Below are 18,801 nucleotides of genomic sequence, written 5' to 3' on the forward strand. Positions count from 1 at the left end.
AGGGTTTATAAACCTACCCGAAAATAAATAAATAAAAATCGAATTTAAACCCGACTAATACTTCAAAATTCCAAAATACTATAGAATTTTCCAAATAAAAGCTAATAATAGGGAAATCATATAAAAAACCTTTAAAAAATGCAGAAATTAGGAGAAATAACCAAATCTAAACACCAAATCCCCTTTTCCTTTCTAGTATTCATCGTTTAATAATAAATACAGAATAGAAAAAAAGAAGGATAGTAGTAAATATTAAGGGCCTAAATAGGAACGTTCTTCCTAATTCCTACCCTATAAAATTATAAAAAAAAGTATTAACAACAATCAAAAACGCAACGTTCATCACGGTTCTCAATACCGTAGCCTTCTATTATTAATAGCGAATCCATCCCCAAAATCATTAAGCTTTTACAATTATAACTTTAGAAAGTTAATATACCTACAACGTCGTTATTATAAAATTCAAAAATTCAAACGCCTATATTTAATATTAAATAAACTTATTACTTAATAGCACCGTTAGAATTAATTATTATAACAACATCGTCATTGCATCCAAAATATTAGAAGAATACAAATTATATTTAAAATAGGTTCTAAAAAAGTTAAAGGAACGGAATATTTCCATCGGCCCTTCGAAATCCTTTTACGCATTCCCTTCAATTATAATCCTCGGCCGTATAATCGATTCGTTCGGTCTAATAACTATAAAAAAAAAACTAAAAGCTATTACTAAACTTAAATTCCCTAAAACGTTAGAAAATCTCAAAATATTTATTAAGTAAATAGGCTATTAAAAGTACTATATACCCAACTATAACATTATTATTAATCTCCTCTAACGTAGGAAAACCGAACTCCTTAAAGTTTATTACCAAAAGGGTCCCGAACCGGACGATATATAAATAACATTAAATTTAAGAAATAAAACCCAAAAGTAATTAAAATAAATTTTATCAATACCAATTCCATTAAAATTAACCTAATTAAAATGAACTTTATCGACTCCAAATCCATCAAAACTATATCTATTAAAGCCGCCTCCTAAGAATAAATATAATCGAAAAGCTTAGGCCGCAACCATACTTTTTAGCCTACTATCCTGAAAAGAAATAGCCACCTTCGAAACCATTAAATAAACCTTATCGAACGTAGCTAAATTTTACTATTTTAACCCGAATTAGCTATTTTATTTCAATTACAATACTTGTACCCGAGGGATTAGCATCGAAATCTATTACATAGAAGAGCAAGCGCTATAAAAAATTATAAAAAACAGTAAAGTCGTTAAATACCCCCTACATATAGTAATATAACAAATCGCCTTCCTATTTCGAACGTTATCTTAAACCGAAAAATAATACTAAGCTATAGAAATAAAAATATTAAAATTCGTATAAACTATATTAAAGCAAGATATTAAATTAACGTAGCTAAGGCTAGGAGCTACTACTATATAAACCACTCCGCTATATTAAATATAATTAAATACGTAGATATAACCAATTTAAGAGCGGCGAACGTATTAAATAAAAGGCTAATAAAAGCAATAAAATTCATTAATATATTTAATATACAAATCCTTTACAAACCTAGCATCTACTATATTATCCTTAACGCTCTTTCCCGCCTCAACTTAAATAATAACGAAACGGACCCTCAAAAGCTAAGCGGTTTAAATATACTACCTAACAATATAGAAGAATATTAAACATTATCTATTAATATAAATTAAAAATAGGGAAAATCAAAACTAGAATAGAACAACCCAATATAGGATAATAAAATAGAACAAACTTAAGTATAAATTCGTCTACCCAAAATTAAAATACTAGAGGACTTCGTCAACGACAAGAACTTTAACAAAATATAAATATCTATAGGCGCTACAATCGTTACAATCGAAGCGGGCTTTAAATAACAATTAATTAACAACTATATAGAAAACCCCTATTAAACAATAATATATAGGACAATATAGTAGAATTTAACATTCCGCCCTAAAAAAGCCCAACTCCCATTCTAAATACACAACGATTTATTTTAGAAAATCCAAAACAACTTATTCAAATTTATAATTCCTAAAAATAATTTATATAATATTTTCGAAGCACTTTATAATAGAAATTACCAAGGCTATAATAGACTTATATTAAACCTATTTAACTTTTATATAAAGAAGGAATCGGAAAAATTAAAAGAATTCCTAAAATTATATCCAAAATATAGAATTAATAACATCCAATAACACAAACCGTACGGCAATTTACAACTATTACTAAAACTACTATACCTATATTTCTTTATTATAATAAACTTTATACTAAGTTTACTAACGTTACTCGAAAGATTTAACATTTACTTTACTATTATCTACAAATATAGTAAAAACATTATTATAATCCCAAGAAAATTAATATAAATTATATAATAATAGGGAAAAGCGTTAATTATAAAACTACTATCCTAGAATTAAGGGTTACTACGTCAAATTTTAATTAATAAGGACCCGAAATTCGTATCGACAATATAAAAAGGAATCTAATAATACTTAGGAATTAAACTCCTATATAATATAACTTATAAACCATCAATAGACGGAGAGTTAAAAAGTTTCATATAAATTATAGAGCCCATATTACACCACTATATTCAAGGCCTACAAAAAGTTGAACTTTAGCCCGGAATTATACTACGCTTAGAATTTAAGTATAATAATTCCCGTACCTCGTCAACGCTACAAACACCAAACGAAATCGTCTGGGGGTTCCAATTAACTGGAATCACTAAAAATAGTATTAAACAAACTACTAAATAAATTAAACTTACTAACATCTAAAATTAAAGCCTACAATACTTTATTAATTATCGTAATTCTAATAAAATACCACTTTAATAGAAAATATATTATGAAATCGTTCAATATAAAGGAACGTATATATTTACATCTATATAAAATATACTCAATCCTACAAGCAACGATATTTGGTAGCAAATTAGGCCCCTAATATATAGGACCATTTAAAATATTAGAACGAATCGGACGGGGAGCTTACAAATTAAACTTTCCGGCCCATTAGAAAATCTACCCTATAATTAATATCGACTACTTAGAACTAGCAAAAACATTCGACCCCTACAACAAACAACTACCGGCTCTAATCCCAATCAAAGGTATCAATACACCTACCAAAATCACAGCCCAAAAGACAAAGAAGTCAGGAATCGTCAAATACTTAATAGAATACAATAATACAAAAAGAGAATTTAATCACTAAGTAGCAACAAAAGAGGTTAAACCCAACATTTTAAAAGAATAATTACGAAAGATATAAAAATAAAAACAACAAAACAGACTTAGAACATATATATTAACTAAGAAAGTACTCGCGAAAACGCATCGCTTTAACAAGGGGCAAATTATTAGGGCACTAGGCTATACATACACCTACCTATATAGCTAGGCTTGGCACAAGCCAGACCCCAGGAAGGAGGTACCCAGTAGATTGAACACTAGGGAGGGTACTTGTACTTCCTCTCGAATCGGCCAAGTTCCTGGCCGGACTTAGACTAGATCATCAACAATACAGACTCATAGCATTGCACTGCATATCCACAGCACCCTCACACGCTTGCAGTGAATAAGCAGCCAGGTACGAATCAGCAGTCAGCAAATCAGGTTGCAGCTGGGGTCATTCAGGTACCGCGCAGGCTTACAGGCAGGTATGGGGCCCAGGATCCCACGTCAGAAATTTTAGGTGTCAGACTGAGTCTCGACTTTCAGGCACAGTGGACAATTTCCACGGGGAATTTGGGAGCAGCTGCGGTGTTCTCTTTCAACCTCGATGCTATTAGAAATCACAAAGCTCACACACATTCCTTTTTGAGTGAGGGGAGTGCATAATCTCGGGCTCCAAAGCGGGCGACTTGAATATGCAAGTTGAAAAGGCTGTCGTGACAGTTCAATGGGAATCCACCAGGGGCAGGATGTTGCCAGTACGGCCCTCATTTTGGGTGGGTAATTAGTGACGCGAAAATATCAACAAAATAATTGTGACCAGAGGAGCCGAGTGGGTTTCTGCTCTCGGCCTTCTCTTTCCCAGCCCAGCAACTCCTTTCACCTTCTTCCACTTCTTCCGAGAAGCTAGCAACTCGGGCAATCTCCAGCCCAGCTTGTGTGGTAACAACAGCTCTTTCCATATCACTTTTATCCCGATTCGGCTTTCATCCCATTGGGACTCGGGCTTCCATTGGACACCACAAGTCCTCGATAGTCGATACTACTCTTGTTCATCGGTTCAATCACTGCCCTAGATAACCTGATGCTTGCTGTTGATACGCAGCTGCCGATACGGATCTGGGTTGGCATCTGTGGGTTGGTGCCGTGTCTTGTGTCTAAATCTGGATCACCGGCGGATGTGATGATGCTGCTGCTGCAAGCTGCACATGACTGATCCCTAGAGACGAGACCTAGCCACTCTTTTTTTCACAAACTAAACCATCCAGCACAGCATCGTTTGGCACCAGCATGATGCATCATCCAAACGAACGCTTTGGGGGACGTCGTCCGAATGCGCATAGTGCAGAGTTCAACAGTGCCAATGGTGCCATTGGCGCCGTCCCTTTTCCGGTTCATGCAACTGGACCCGGACCCTGGCCGAAACACGAAACTGCCTCTGCCGCCGCTTCAGGTCCGTTGCACCATCAGCACCCTCACGGCCACGGCGCCCTCAATAACAACCATCATCCCGTCCATTACAATCCGCTCCAGCAACATCCACCACACCTGAACCACAACCACCACCCGATCCGCATGGAACCGCGCCGAGGGAGTCATGGACATGGTCGCATCTCGCCCGCAATAGCCTCAGCACCAGAACAGCATTCCCAACACCCGCAGCACGCCCAGTATGCCCGTGCAATGAATCACCACAGGCCTGTGCCCCTGGCGCTCCCGAACCGCACCCCGGCCTCCCCTCGCTGGGATTCCATCGATGCACGCTCGTTGAGAAATGTTTCGCCCGTCCCTCCGAGTCCATTCCAACACAACCACATCACGTCACAACGGTCACGGGCCGAGTCGACTACGCCCACTGGCACCCCGAGACTGACACCGCGCTCCGTATTTCCCGGCCTCTCCTCCCACCCCTTTATACCCGAGGCGCTCGAGCCCGAAGACTCAGACCCGGACCGTGCCCAAGGCCGTGACCAACAACAAGAAGAACGAGAAGACCCAGAACCGTCGCCTGCACGGCTGTCCATCCGGAAATTTCCCTTAGTCGGCCGAGGAAGTCAGCAGATCGACGATGAGGTTATGCGCCGTTCGCCAATACCCATAACGCCTACTTCGCCCACCCACAGTTACACCTCGTCAATTGCCCATTCTCGCCAGGCGACCACGGACACAGTCATGGTTGTCGAGAACTTCTCCCGTCCGCGGAAGACGAGTATACGATCCAAGAACTCTGACATCTCCGTCGTCCGAGCGGCGCCTCCGATCCGCCATCACCACGAGCCTTCGTTCGACAGTCTGCACCACGCAAACAACCACCCGACACAATACAACGAAAACATAGCACCTAATCAATGGCCCCAGGACCGCCGCTTCTCTACTGCGTCTTCGCACTCGTCAAGCACGTTTTCGTCTTCGATTGCCAAACGTCCGTCAAATGACCAGCTTCAAAACGCCGCCAGGGACCAGCCGCCAGTAACGAGGCGCCCCTTTCCTGCACCACCTGTCGGGGGCTCTGGCCTCCCTGCACGACCGGCGCCTCCTGTCAGTTACAACAATTACAACAACTTCTACCCGCCTGCTGCTCGCGAACCTCCAGCGTGGACCGAACCTCCAGCGTGGATCCAGGAGGAATTCAGACCACCAAGCTTTCGCTCTCCATTTGCTACTAAAACTGGAGAGCGCTGCAGTATTCTAACCACCCATAGTATCACTGAGCAATCCATCATTAATGGCTATGCTCGCGCGAGCTGGCGGACGAATTCGGTAGCCGACGACGGCCCGAGCATTGAAGACGTGATGGGCATGTACGAGCAGGGCTTCAACGACTCGGAGATTGAGAGCATCGGATTCCGCAAAAGCCGAAGGTTTTTGGACGATACCGACCATTTTGACCCGGACATCGGAGTATTTCCCCTGGGGGAAAACTCCCGACCAGCCACCAGTCATTCAGACCCCGACACCGACCGGACCACGAAAATCTTCGAGGCGATGACCGACGATCCACTGCCATTACCTGGAGCGAGACCGATATCCCGAAAATCCGCAAGGCAATCCAACTTCAATCTCAGAAAATCGGGACTAATGAACTCGTTGCCAAAGGACATTGGCTTGGCAATCAGCGAAGACATGGAGAGGAAAAGGCAACAGTCAATCACAGAGTATATGGAGAAGCAGAGACAGGAATCAGTAAGCCAGGAGGCCATGGAAAGGAGGAGGCAGGAATCTGACGCTAAGGACCCGGCGAAGCACGACTCGGCCAAGTTAATGGATGGCGATAATGTAATTGATTTGCAGGCCCAGGAACCCGCCGCGGCAGGTACTCCCACGGCACCGACGGATTCGATGGAGTCGATGGAACCGATGGATACCCCCGACCTTGACGATGTGGAAGAAGAAGAGGAGGAGGAGGGGGAGCAATATCGCGCCATCCTTACACCGATTCCAACCGCGAATATGCCAGTCGAACCACCGGAGGAACCGGGTAGCCGTGATCGATACGGTTTTCGAAAAGCCAATGCCAACGTTACTCGTCAGCAGTATGATGCCTGGGATGCCCAATACAGCGAATACCTGGCACGCCGCAGGAGGAAATGGATTGCTTTTCTCAAGGATAATTCTCTCATGACGGACAGGCCGAACAGGTTTCCCCAAAGAAGCGCCAAGACGAAGAGGTTTATCCGGAAAGGCATTCCGCCCGACTGGCGCGGCGCGGCTTGGTTCTATTACGCCGGAGGACCGGCACTTCTCAGCAAGCACAGGGGTGTATACGATGACTTGGTCAGGCGTGCAGGATTAGATCCGAAAGGTCCAGGCAGGCTGCCGGGTGCAACGGGTGAAGTAAAGCCGTTGATCTGCGAGGATATCGAGAAGGACCTACACCGAACATTCCCGGATAACGTACGATTCAAACCACCACAATCGACAACGCCCGGCGGTGATAGCCAGGCTGCTAGTGGACATATTCCGGGCGTCACCCAACCGGCCGACCCTGCCCAGGAGCAAGAGATTATCAGCTCTCTGCGCCGCGTTCTCCATGCTTTCGCCTTGTACAATCCACGGATCGGCTACTGTCAATCACTAAACTTCTTGGCCGGTCTGCTTCTTTTGTTTGTCGAGACCGAAGAGCAGGCATTCTGGTTGTTGAACGTCATAACTCGAGTCTACTTACCAGGGACGCACGAAATGAGCTTGGAAGGCTCCAAGGTCGATCTTGGCGTACTGATGGGGACGTTGAAGGATTCGTTACCCAACGTCTGGAAGCAGATCGGTGGAGACGAGCTTGAAGGGAACCTCGGCAAAAGACACCGGTTAGGGAACCGCGTGAGGCACGGCGGCAAGAACCTCAGCATTAGCGACCCGAACCGACTTCCCGCCATCACGTTGTGCATGACGGCATGGTTCATGTCGTGTTTTATCGGAACGCTCCCAATCGAAACCGTGCTGCGCGTCTGGGACGTGTTCTTCTACGAAGGCTCTCGCACCCTGTTCCGCATCGCCCTCACCATCTTCAAGCTCGGCGAGAACGAGATCAAGGCGGTTCAGGATCCGATGGAGATGTTTGGTGTGGTGCAGGCCTTCCCCCGGCGGCTGATCGACTGCAACATGCTGATGGACGCCTGCTACAAGCGGCGCAACGGCATCGGACACCTGACCCAGGAGGCGGTGGAGGAGAAGCGGCAGGAACGACGCGAAAACATCCAGAAGTGGAGGGCCCTGCAGGAGGCCGCTAGCGAGGCTGGACCCCGGCTGAATTCGGCTGCTCATACTGGAAACCCGGCGTCCAGGTCGCAGGCTGCTGGGCTGGACACGCTGTTTAGTAGAAGGGGAAGGGATCGTGAACAGGCCCGGGCGGATGAGGTGATGTAGTGTGCACCTCGGCCCGTGTCCATACTTGCTCTTGGTCCTCTGAACTTGAACCTCGGCGGCGGAGGCGCTCATCATAACCATAGCCATAACCACTTGGAGAGGGGAAGCTACTGAGCTACTGAGCAGAAGAAAAATGTTCCTTTCCTCATTCGAATCCATGTCATTCAACCCCCCATCATCTATCTGCTGGCATCATACCCACAACCAAATACTAGCCTTTTTCTCTCCGCTCTGTATAACTCCCGCTCCGCTCAGGCGGTGCTTTTTACCTATTGTAATCTTCCAATACCACGGGCATATCTATCTATCCCCTTTGAAGGGGTTAAGCCTTTTTCCAACACATCAACAAAGACACAAAGACACATACAACAACAACAACAACAACAACAACAACAACAACAACAACAACAACAACAACAACAACAACAAACGATTCTACCCATCCATCTACTTCAGCTGACTTGACGTCTTCTTCCCCTAACAAAATTCCCCTTATCTTGTCTGTCTACACTACATTACTGTATCTCTTGCTGATGTTGTCATGACCCGTCATTTATCATCTTTCACTTTTCGTTACCAAGGGAGGCGCTGTTTAGACAACATTTTTTGGAGTGGTGGTTTGCATGTGCTATAATCTTCTCTTTTCTTCTACGCACATGCAGGCAGGGCTTTCTTAGCACCCACCACCACTGTCATCACTACCAACCACATCCTCTAGCAGAGGGCACCTCCCTGTCTTTTCCTTTGTACATATTCTTGTGTGTTCTCCTATCCTTTCTCAGAGAACACATCTTCCATGTCTATCATTTGGGTGGTCGGGCGGGTTAGGGCAGCGGTTGCGGCGCTTTGTGTTTTTTGTTCGTCTGTCTGTCTGTTTGGTTTGTTTGTCTGTATGTACACACGAGAGGAAGAGGGGATCGAAAAAAAAACGCGGAATGGTTTTTTAGAAGGAGGCAAGGCAAGGCAAGGCAAGGCAAGGATTCACTCAAGGTCACACAAGGTCAAAGGTTAGGTAGGGCGAAAGGGAAAGAGAAAAAGAGCTTAGGAAGAGGAAGTTGCTATGAAGGGGACAAGTTCGAGATTCGAAAGCATAGCATATAGCATAAGCATATTGCATATTGCATAAGTTGAACTACAATTAAGCATGACTTGAACGGAGCAGAAGTGGGTAATAATTGTGACCGTAAATTTTTTTTTTTTTTTTTATTGCGCTCGTTATGTACGGCTCAAAACTAATTTCCCGGGGCTTTCCGCATTAAACATCGCTATGTGCCTCCTAATAAAGCATGCTCCATCATTCAGCTGAGCCAGTTCGATGTATTTCCTCCACAATTCATGGCCACGATCAATGATGCCTATCACTATCGGCCTTGTCTTGCGTTAATGTCTAGCAGTTTCCAGACCAACCCAGGCGTCCAGTGATCGCCACATCCAGTTCTGGTTGAGCATTTCTCCCTTCGACAACCATCTTCCAGCCCAATGCTAGCCTCATTCACCAAGTCCAGTGACTTTGGTAGAGCTTGCCAAAATACCCGGTCTCTCTCTAGTCCTTCCAATAATTCTGTCGCACATATGCCGTTTAAGGAGCGTTGTCAACAACCTCCCATCCCCAGTTACGCACCACGTCGCTCTTATCAGAGACTCTGTGCCATCGCTATGCGTCTTGGACAGCTTCATCGGATGACAAAAGGGCGTATGGCATCTAGCAAGCCACCTATCGCCTACGCCCCTGCCCCTACGCAGGTGGAGCAGGGCGGGACGCCGAACCCAAACCAGAACCTCCTCCTTGCCTACCAGCAGCGCGACCAGGATTAGCAGCACCAGTGGCACCACCCGCAGCAGGCGCACCACCATCCTTCTGCTCCGGAGGAGGAGGAGCCTGCACAAAATTGACCGTCCCCTTCGCATACCTCTCCACATACGCCCTCGCATTCTTCTCAAACTCGGGCCTATCCCTCCGATACTCGTCCGCAATGCGCTGCTCGAGCGCGTCGTCCGGCATCGGCTCGACGAGAATATTCCTGACGGCCTCGAGGACGTTGATGACCTTGCTCGCGGGCTTCCAGTTCTCACTCTTCAGCAGACCTATGCAGATGTTCCCCAACGAGTCGTTGGTGATGTTGGGGTGGTAGATGCGCGTCGTGAAGTTGATTGTGGGCGGCTTGAAAGGGTAGTCGACGGGAAACTTGAGGATCAGGCCGAAGCGGCCTGGCGCATAAACCGAGTTGGGGGGCGCCGTGACGGTGACGTGCCAGGTGTGCAGGTCGGCGTCCGAGGGGAGGGTGATGGAGATTCCTGGGGGTGGGGCGGTGGTGCAGTCTGCGAATTCCTGGGAGGAGGGAGGGGGGTGCGTTAGTTGGGTTCGTTCCTTTCAAGGAGCTAAGGTTTCCGTTGGGATGGAGATGATGTGATATATACCTTCGCGATGCGCTTCGTGGAGGCCATGGTTGCTAGTAGGTAATGGGTAACTGGTGATCAAGTGAGGACGGATAAGAAGTAGAGATGTTCAACTTCAGATGCTGTGGCCACCTCGGATATGTTTTGGCGGTTGTGAGACTGAAAGTGACTAGTGAAGCGACGGACGGCGGTGACGTTGGCTAACAAACAAGGCGTGCATAAGCTTGTTTGCTTGCTTGTGTTGATGGCGGGGTAAGCTGGCTGGTGAGGATTTCTTTGCTCGGGGAGAAAGGCAAAGTAACCAGAAACTGACGACGCAAAGAAGGGTATCTTATAGCAGTGGGAGATGTGTTGCGCTTGTTGCCTATAGAAGCTCTAATACGAAGTTGCAAGTGGGAAAGAGAAGATGATGAATGGTTGCAAGATGACTCCACGAAGGAGAAGGAGAGCTCCGTCGTCAAGGCTGCAGCGCTCCAGCCGGTAGGGCGGTTCATTGTGGGGTTGTTGTGGTGGCATCCAGAGCGGGGCCGCCCCTGCCGCGTGTGATGCAACGCCAGCATGTTTACGTAGGGACGAGAAGAGCTTGGGCCATCAAGGCCCTCACCGAATTCCGGCAGGCACATACTTTGGAGGGAAGATAGAGGCCGGACACGGGGGGTTAGGGTTCGCTGTCTACTACCAGTATTACATGGTATGAGAAGCAGGGACGGAGAAACACATCAGCAATGGGACACAAAGTGAAGGCCAATAAGCTCTTTAGGCGAGTCCCATTCTTCATTCATAACAATAAACTCTCAAAAAGACTTCTACTCCAGACCCAGCGTCGCCGTTACCAACGTTTGGTGCGTGTTCCTTCTTCTGGGATCACATGCGCCAAAACTCGTCAAACTCGTCAAACTCGTCAAACTCGTCAGGGCTCGATGGCCCTGAGCTTGAGTCGAGCGACCCCCAACCAAGGTAGAGGCCCTAATTCACCCCTGTTGCACTGTCATGCTCGCTCCCATCATCCGTATCTTCATCGCCAATCTCCTCGTCTTCGTCTTCGCCTTCTTCCTCGTCTGCCTCCTCGCCTGCCTCCTCCTCATCTTCTTCTTCTTCATCACCTTCTTCGTCTTCCCCCTCTTCACCCCCCTCTTCTTCCTCCGTTCCTTCTTCTACATCACCTTCATGCTCACCTTCATGCTCACCTTCATGCTCACCTGGCCTTACTTCTTCCTCATCTTCTTCGGCCTCCTCGTCTCCTTCCTCGTCGTCCTCCTCCTCGTCGTCCTCCTCCACTTCGGCACCTTCATCATCTTCATGATCCTCTTCGCCCTCTTCGACCTCTTCCTCGCCTTCCGCATCTTCCATCTCCTCATCTACATCCTCGTCTCCCTCTTCTTCCGTCTCTCCAATCTCCTCAACGGTTTCTTCGACCCCCTCATGCTCGCCTTCATCATCACCCTCATCCTCAACGTCCCCTTCCACTTCATCTTCCTCCTCGTCTTCAGCATCCTCCGTCTCTGGCACTTCATGCACAACAGCAGAAGCGCTAGCACCGCTACCATTGCGAGGTCTGCCGCCGGTCTTCAACCCCCATCTCATCGGTCCTATTGAGCCACCCTCGGTCGCAGGCTTATGATGGTCAACGCTACTGCTGCTTCTCGGCCGCTGATTGTGCTCATGTTGAGCTCTGGCTGCCTGGCTTTTATGCCAGCTCGGCTTCCTTGGCGTCCGCTTTGGCTCCACCGATTTTCTATTCTCATCAGCGCTACTGCTGCCTGATTCCGAGCTCGAACTGTATATCGTAGGTCTGCCGGGGGTAATAGGGGTCGTAGCGGACACGGCAGCAGCACCAGCGACAACAGAGGCATCGACGCTGCGTCTGAGGTTGGGAAATAGTAGGGATGGAGGGATATCATCCTCGTAGTCAGCCGGCACATCACTGAGATCGCTCTCATCGTCGGCTGAGTCGTGGACACTACCAGGAGGAGAGGACATGGCTTCCTCTTCATGCTCATCGTCGGCCATGTGGGTATCGTCCTGTCCTCTTCTGCTGCGGCGACTGCGGGGCCGGTTGTTGTCTTCATCATCGGCGTCTTTCATCTCAATATCCTCGTCATCATGGCGAGTAACGTCTTCATCTGTCTCATCGTTATCGTCATCAGCGCCTTCATCACGGGTTGTCTGACCCTTCCTTCCGCTACCACTAGATGCGGAACCTTTTCGAGATGATCTAGTGACGCCTGACAAGGCTTTCGGTGGGCCTTCTGCGGCCCTCAATACGGCTTGTTCGGCCTTCCGTAGGACATCGGGTCTCCGAACGCCGAGCTTGCGACCGCGGTGGGCGACGTCTCCATTGAAGGACAGTTGCTTTTCTGACATCTTGTCGGGCTGTTCGGACGGGGCCCGCAGGGAGCCTAAAGCAGCAGCAGCGCGATCTCTCTCCTGAAGAGCCGACAGGATGCTGAGGGTCATGGACTTGGGTTCCTCCCCTTCTGCTGGCTTCTGGGGTGACTCTCCATCACCAGCCCGGCTATGCTCGTCCCCGACTTGTGGTGCCTCTGAGGCAGCCCGCTCAGGAAGCAACTCATGGTGAATGATCGAGTAGCAATCATTGATCAAGTCATCGATCGGTCCAGCTTTCATCAAATTGGCGTTCAGTTTCTTGAGCTCGATCGCTTCCTTCATGGCGTTCAGGGCGGCATGATTCTCAGCCTCTGGCGTGATGACCCATTCCACAACCTTCTCAGCCACAGCCTCAAAGTCCTCTGGTGCAACGTTCTTGAAAGGATCCTCATCGTGTGCTGGGATGTTGAACGCCTTCCGGATCATTTTGAGGTAAATCTGCACACCATGCTGCCAGAGTTCGTTGAAGTGGTAAAAGTCGACACCCTTCTTCCGAATGCGCCGCAGTACGGCCTCAAGATTAGCTCTGTCATTCATGACGGCCAACAGCCGGGCCATGTACCGAATGTATTGCTCCGTGTAGACATGATGACGACCGGGGCGTTCAGCATCACACTTCCAGACGTTCATCACCATCGTCTTGGTGAACATGTTCTCGCGCAGAACAGCAAAGGCCTTGGAAGCAGCCTCCTTGCTTGCCTCCTTCTTCGCCTCATCTTCTTCATCTTCAATCTCGTCCCCATCGAAAAAGAGACGAGCATGACGAATGATCATACGATGCTGCCAGTTTGACTTGTCCTTATCCCTCAAGTGACGCATGTACCTGAGCATGTACTCATGCCAATCCTCATCATTTTCTAGCGTAACCTGTTCACCGCGACCGGGAGCGAATGGCTGTCGCTGCAGAATGTCTGCAGCTTCCTGGCGAGGGAGGTCGCCGCGGGTAACGAGCTTATTGATGACTGATAGGATTTTGTAGTGTGGCTCAAGAATCGGATCCTGGCCGTGCCGAGGTTTGGGTAGCGCCCGAACAATCTCGACAGTTTTCTCCAAAGCCTTGATGACCGCTTGAACCGTCGGTCGGCCGCGGCGATTCTTTTCATCGAGCTCCTTCGCCGGTTTCTGGTACATCTTCCATAAACACTTCGCTATCATGTATGGATTCTTCCAGTCCTTGGGCTTGCCAGCCATGGCTTTCCGGAACAAACTCGCGGCGAACTTCCAAACTTGGTAGTCCGACATCTGATTATGCAGTATTTCTTTGTAAGTACCATTGCCCGATGTTTCAATGAAGAACCGGTGCTGATCCGAATGCATAAAGGGCTCCATGGCAAAAGGTTCGCGGCTCGATGCGTACATTCGCATGCCAAATTCGTGGTATAGGTCATAGAGCGCCTCAGTATCCCCCTCTGACAACGCGTAGACTCTGGAATCTGAGGTCGAGGCATACGAGTGTGATAGTGCGAGGGTGTAACAATGAATCGACTGCCGCTGGAACTTGACGAGATCTGCCCTGTCCTTGTTCATCTTGTCGGCGGTCCATAGAACCATATCATCCAACTCATAGTCGAAGCATTCGGCAAGACGGAACCAGGCATCCCATCTGTCTGGTGTGTACTGAAGCTGTAGTCGCAAGAAGGTGACTGCGATGCGTAAATCGTCCAGGGCACCCGGGGTCTGGCGGCGGTTGAGGTCTACACCCTTGAACTTGGTAAGAGCAATCATGCCCAGCAAGAAGAACCAACCGTGCTTTGCGGGCGCACTGTCTGGCGTGTTGATAGTGACTGCATCCAGGTCCACATTGCCGGTAAGGGCCTTGTACAAATGCAAGGGGTGAATCGGCGTCTTCAAATATTCGTTAAAGTTCCGATGATTGTGCATCATTTGCGCTGTTGACTTGGCAGAGCCAATAGCTTGCTGCATCGATTCGACAGTGTTTTTAAGGTCCGATTTCAACAAGTCCTTCATTGTCATTCGGTGGGCAAGCAAGCTGATCTTTTCCACCATTGCCAATGCCTGACGCTTCTCGAGCTTCTCAGGTGGGCAGTCATGCTCCTGGACGTCCCAGATTCCTACTCCCAGCTTGAGGCCATGAAGGTCATAGAGGACTTGACCGAGATAATCCTCCCAATTTTCGATGTTCTTCAGCTTCAAGAGTTCGACCCGCATCATCTTGAGGAAGATCTTATTGGAAGACTTGCAGTACTTCCTTAGACCTAGGACTTGGTGAACGGCGGCCAAATAATCGGCCAGATCATTCTCTGGCGTTGGGAAAATGTCTGGGTGAAGATTTATCCCCATCTTGAGAACTGTGTACTGCAAGGACCATGTTCTTACTTGCATCTCCCGAAGTCTGATGAGAAATGATGCAGCTGGAGATCCGCTTGCTGGTGGCTGAATTATTCCCACACTGCCCTCATCCTCGTACATAGCAGCAACGTGAAGAAGACAGCTGACCTTGGCGAGAGCGGCTGATGTAGTCTTGATGTGCTCCTCATCAATGATATCGAACGAATTGTTGTGATTCAGCGCCAGATGCAACGACTGAATAATTTGGTCATCTAGGGCCTTGAGCATTGTCATGAACAACTCCTTTCGAGCTGCTTGTGGTGTACTGACGTAGTCATCCCGCTCAAAATCGTGCACAATCGTTTCAATACTCCGTAGGAAGCACGAGAACTGTTTTGTGGTGTACTTGATTTTACCGTAGGCGTCGCCAAGCCTCGACCAGAGCAGCAACCGGAGATCAGTGCTGCTCTTCTCGATGAAGTTCCACAGATCTTGCAGTCCCTGGCTGGCGCAATCTTTAATAGACTTCACGTTTCCGGCAGTCTCGGTGTCTTCGTCCATTGCGTCTTGAGTAGGGTCCGAAGTAGATGAGCTGTTGGTGCAGACTGATTCAGGATTAAGCACAGGCTCCAAAGTGTCGATAACGGACACGGGGTCACCCTGATCTTCTTGGAAAAGGCCCAGGAAGAACTCCATCGTTGTTAGCTTGCTGACTTCACGATCGGCAGCGGCCACCGAAATCTCCGGCATCACTGCGTTGTTTGGCAGAACGATATCGGGAACCGAAGTTGTCGCAAGGTGGTCGCGCAAACTATGCCAGCAATTAAGGATGTGCTCGCGGGGTACACCTTCAGTAACTGTAATGAAGGCCACAGCTGCCCAAAGGAAGCGGAGTGTCAAAGCATCATCGGTTTCGAAACAGCGCCGCCGGCTGACTTCCGTGGCTAGATCCCACCACCTTCCCAATCTTATCCTCGCTTTAGTTCGTGTAATTTGCTCCACGACGCTGTTAGGGTTCGTGATCCGCTCGTACACATCAAGGTGTAGCTCGAAAAGCATGTGGACCAGATCGACAAGATCTGTAAAAGGCTGGAGCCTGCTCGCATCGCTCAACTGCCATTGCTCAAGCTCGTATAAGACCCGTTCGTAGATCCCTTCGTCCAAACGGCTGATTACTTGAACAACAGCAACCTTCATCTGATCTGACCATTTCTCTGTCGAGTAGCCCTCTGCGAGAGCCTTGACATACTCATAGACAACATCCTGAATCGTGTTCCAGCCCGAGTTCATTCTCGTAACAAAGCCACGAATATTTCGTACGTCATCGAATTGTGGCGGCTCGACCGCCCTTTGGGATGGCGATTTTGAGTGTTCTAGGAAAGCAGACAGGCTAAGTGGTGGACTTTCCCGACCGTCCAGCAGGATGCTTGCGGTTTCTTGGTCGAAATGGAGTATCGCCTCACGCAAGTCAGTTGTTGCGGGGTTCTGGATCTTACTTGTTCGATCATCCGAAGCGCAAGAATCAAGGATCTCGGTTATCCTATCCAGAGTATCTCGGTCTGTCACTCCCAAATTTTCGAGCAGATTCTTGGTCATTTGAAAGAGGTTCTGGTCGGCGGCTTGGAAGGGCTGAAGCTGGGTGGCGAGTAGCGTGGCAGGGTCCATAGCCTCCTCTGGTGCAGTGTCTCTCCGCCTCGTTCTTTTGCTCCTCTTCGTCTCGCCTTTCTCCTCATCTGCTGGATCTGGTATGCCAGCGGCAGATTGCGAACGTTTCCTTGTCGGCAACGAAGATGTTTTGTCCTTTGGGGGCTGATCCGCTTTGGCCTCCTCGACAATAGTGACTTTGGTCTCTCTAACGCTGGATTCGGCTTCTTCGGTGTCTTGGGCTCCAGACTTCTCCGCCGGAATGGGTTCAGCTGCTGCCGCTGCCGCCTCCTCCTCCTGTGTGCTTTCTTCAGGAGGCTGCAACTGTTTATCAATCTCCATCTGAACATCTTCATCTTCGACGATTCCTTCTGGTAGTTGGATCGTGACAGCTTGACCAGAAAAGCCATGTTCTGCCACGAAGTGAACCAATGCAATACCAAGTTCGGTCCAGGAATAGCTCGGGAGATTCATGACAAGACGAGGTTGGCTAACCTCGTCAGAGCTCGGTCGTGGAGCAGCTATTGCTTTTGCGTAATCCGGGAGAGATGGTATCGGATCGAGGTAGCGCTCCAAGAATTTCGGGAGACCTTTTTCACGGAATGCCTTCATGATAGGGTGGCTTAGGGCCATTTTGTCGTCCAGGACCTCGAGTTGTCGTTTTAGCTGTTCGCCAGCGAATCCTTCTGCGAGCGAAGGGGGCTCAAAATCGGTAACAGCAGGGTCATCGTCCAATTCCACAGCTGCCTCTAAGCTGTAACGACTAATGCGTGCGCTCTTGAGAAAAGCGGCAACCCTCGCGGTCTTCCTCCATAAGTCGGCATCAGACGGGTCATAGTCGAGGGCAGCGCTGAACTCGTCCAGGGCTTTCTTGGCGTCATGTTGAATGGCGGGATCGTCATAATCGAACTCGCTCCCCTGTTTGCTGGCCCGTGCCTTGTGTTTAATCCGATCAACGATGAATTGGCCGTGGTTCTTGAAGGATAGGTATAAGGTCTGCGGTAGAGTGCTGGCAATCCCATCTACATCAGCAGCGCCGACCTCCAGCCCCTGGGCAAGGGTGGGTTCGACGACAAGAGTGCCATCTGGTCGCTCCTCGGTGCGCTCGTACTCGGTCTTGCTCTCGGGATATCTGAAAATCTCGGACTCGAAAAGGGCATTGTAGGCGTCGGAGGCTTCGTCAAAGAATCGGGGCCCTTGGGCGTGGAGCTTGAGGGCGTTCTGGAATAGTTTCAAGGCATCATCGACCTGTCACGAGAGTTGTATAAGCGGCCGAGCTGGCAAGAATCATGACGGGCAGACAATATGTACTTGAATTTGCTTAGTGGTATCAATTTCCTCATCGACGTTCTCTTCGGGCTCGACGTTGATGGCCTGAAAGGTTGGCTACAGGAAACACAAAAGTTAGCAGGTTGATGACACTCCAAGCTACCGGCCAATCTTACCATGTTGCCATGCGGTTGTTCGGTGATAAGAGTGACGGCGCAACGGTAAAGAGATGCCGGGTGTGATATACGTTAAAGCCCAATGTGAATAAGTGTGTTGGGCCAAGAGGCAGAGAAGCAAGTCTTGCCCGGTTGAGTTGTCGAAGTAGTCGTCAGAGTCGCGACCTGGGCCAAAGTGAGACGCGATTGCGCTGTTGGACACTGCTAGAGTGCCAGGTAAAGTAATTGTTAGTGCGGCCCATGCTGTGCCAGAAGGGTTCACACTCCATCACGGCAGGCACATGGGAGCTCCCGTCACCAATGCTGGCGGTGCATGAAACGGCAGGGATGGCCGGCCAGAAACAATGGGCATGTGGCCTGTGCTCCTTGAAAGCTGCCTGCCCCTGTCTCCATTGCAATGACGGACAGCCAGGGTAGGTGGGCTGAGCTTCCATGTGCTGGCGGTACATGCACCGCTGGCTTCAATGGGCCGGGCCCGACGCCAGAAGCAGTTCCCCCACTGAATGGAACGCAAGCACCAATCCACGAACCTCGACT

General features: G+C 48.6%; 4 protein-coding genes across 4 annotated transcripts; 2 read left to right on the forward strand and 2 right to left on the reverse strand.

The window, feature by feature from the left end:
- Window positions 1-593: 593 nt before the first annotated feature.
- On the forward strand, window positions 594-785 carry B0H65DRAFT_433267 (uncharacterized protein; the record flags this gene model as incomplete). Its single annotated transcript, XM_062825058.1, has 1 exon — window positions 594-785. A coding segment is annotated over one exon (192 nt), but the record flags the coding sequence as incomplete, so codon positions are not given.
- Window positions 786-4,421: 3,636 nt separating this feature from the next.
- Window positions 4,422-8,236, forward strand: B0H65DRAFT_303173 (uncharacterized protein). The gene has a single exon (XM_062823167.1). The coding sequence runs from the start codon at window positions 4,529-4,531 to the stop codon at window positions 8,099-8,101; it is 3,573 nt and encodes a 1,190-aa protein (XP_062678904.1). The 5' UTR covers window positions 4,422-4,528; the 3' UTR covers window positions 8,102-8,236.
- Window positions 8,237-9,836: 1,600 nt separating this feature from the next.
- Window positions 9,837-10,546, reverse strand: B0H65DRAFT_445710 (ubiquitin-conjugating enzyme/RWD-like protein; the record flags this gene model as incomplete). The annotated part of the gene is made up of 2 exons (XM_062825763.1): window positions 9,837-10,430; window positions 10,520-10,546. The coding sequence occupies 2 exons, from the start codon at window positions 10,544-10,546 to the stop codon at window positions 9,837-9,839; spliced, it is 621 nt and encodes a 206-aa protein (XP_062678905.1).
- An 828-nt stretch (window positions 10,547-11,374) lies between these two features.
- B0H65DRAFT_501034 (uncharacterized protein) lies at window positions 11,375-18,496 on the reverse strand. The gene is made up of 3 exons (XM_062827837.1): window positions 18,265-18,496; window positions 18,131-18,205; window positions 11,375-18,067 (listed from the first exon to the last, which is right to left on the reverse strand). The coding sequence occupies exons 1-3, from the start codon at window positions 18,265-18,267 to the stop codon at window positions 11,465-11,467; spliced, it is 6,681 nt and encodes a 2,226-aa protein (XP_062678906.1). The 5' UTR covers window positions 18,268-18,496; the 3' UTR covers window positions 11,375-11,464.
- Window positions 18,497-18,801: the final 305 nt, after the last annotated feature.

This window comes from Neurospora tetraspora (assembly GCF_033439725.1).
Source record: "Neurospora tetraspora strain CBS 560.94 chromosome Unknown B0H65scaffold_7, whole genome shotgun sequence".
In the NCBI taxonomy this organism is placed as follows: domain Eukaryota; kingdom Fungi; phylum Ascomycota; class Sordariomycetes; order Sordariales; family Sordariaceae; genus Neurospora; species Neurospora tetraspora.

Coding starts and splice junctions, on each gene's coding strand:
- B0H65DRAFT_501034 (XM_062827837.1), bottom strand. Junction 18,068..18,130: donor ATACCACTAAGCAAATTCAA/GTACATATTGTC, acceptor CTCTCGTGACAG/GTCGATGATGCCTTGAAACT.
- B0H65DRAFT_303173 (XM_062823167.1), top strand. CDS start 4,529: ATGATGCATCATCCAAACGAACGCTTTGGGGGACGTCGTCCGAATGCG.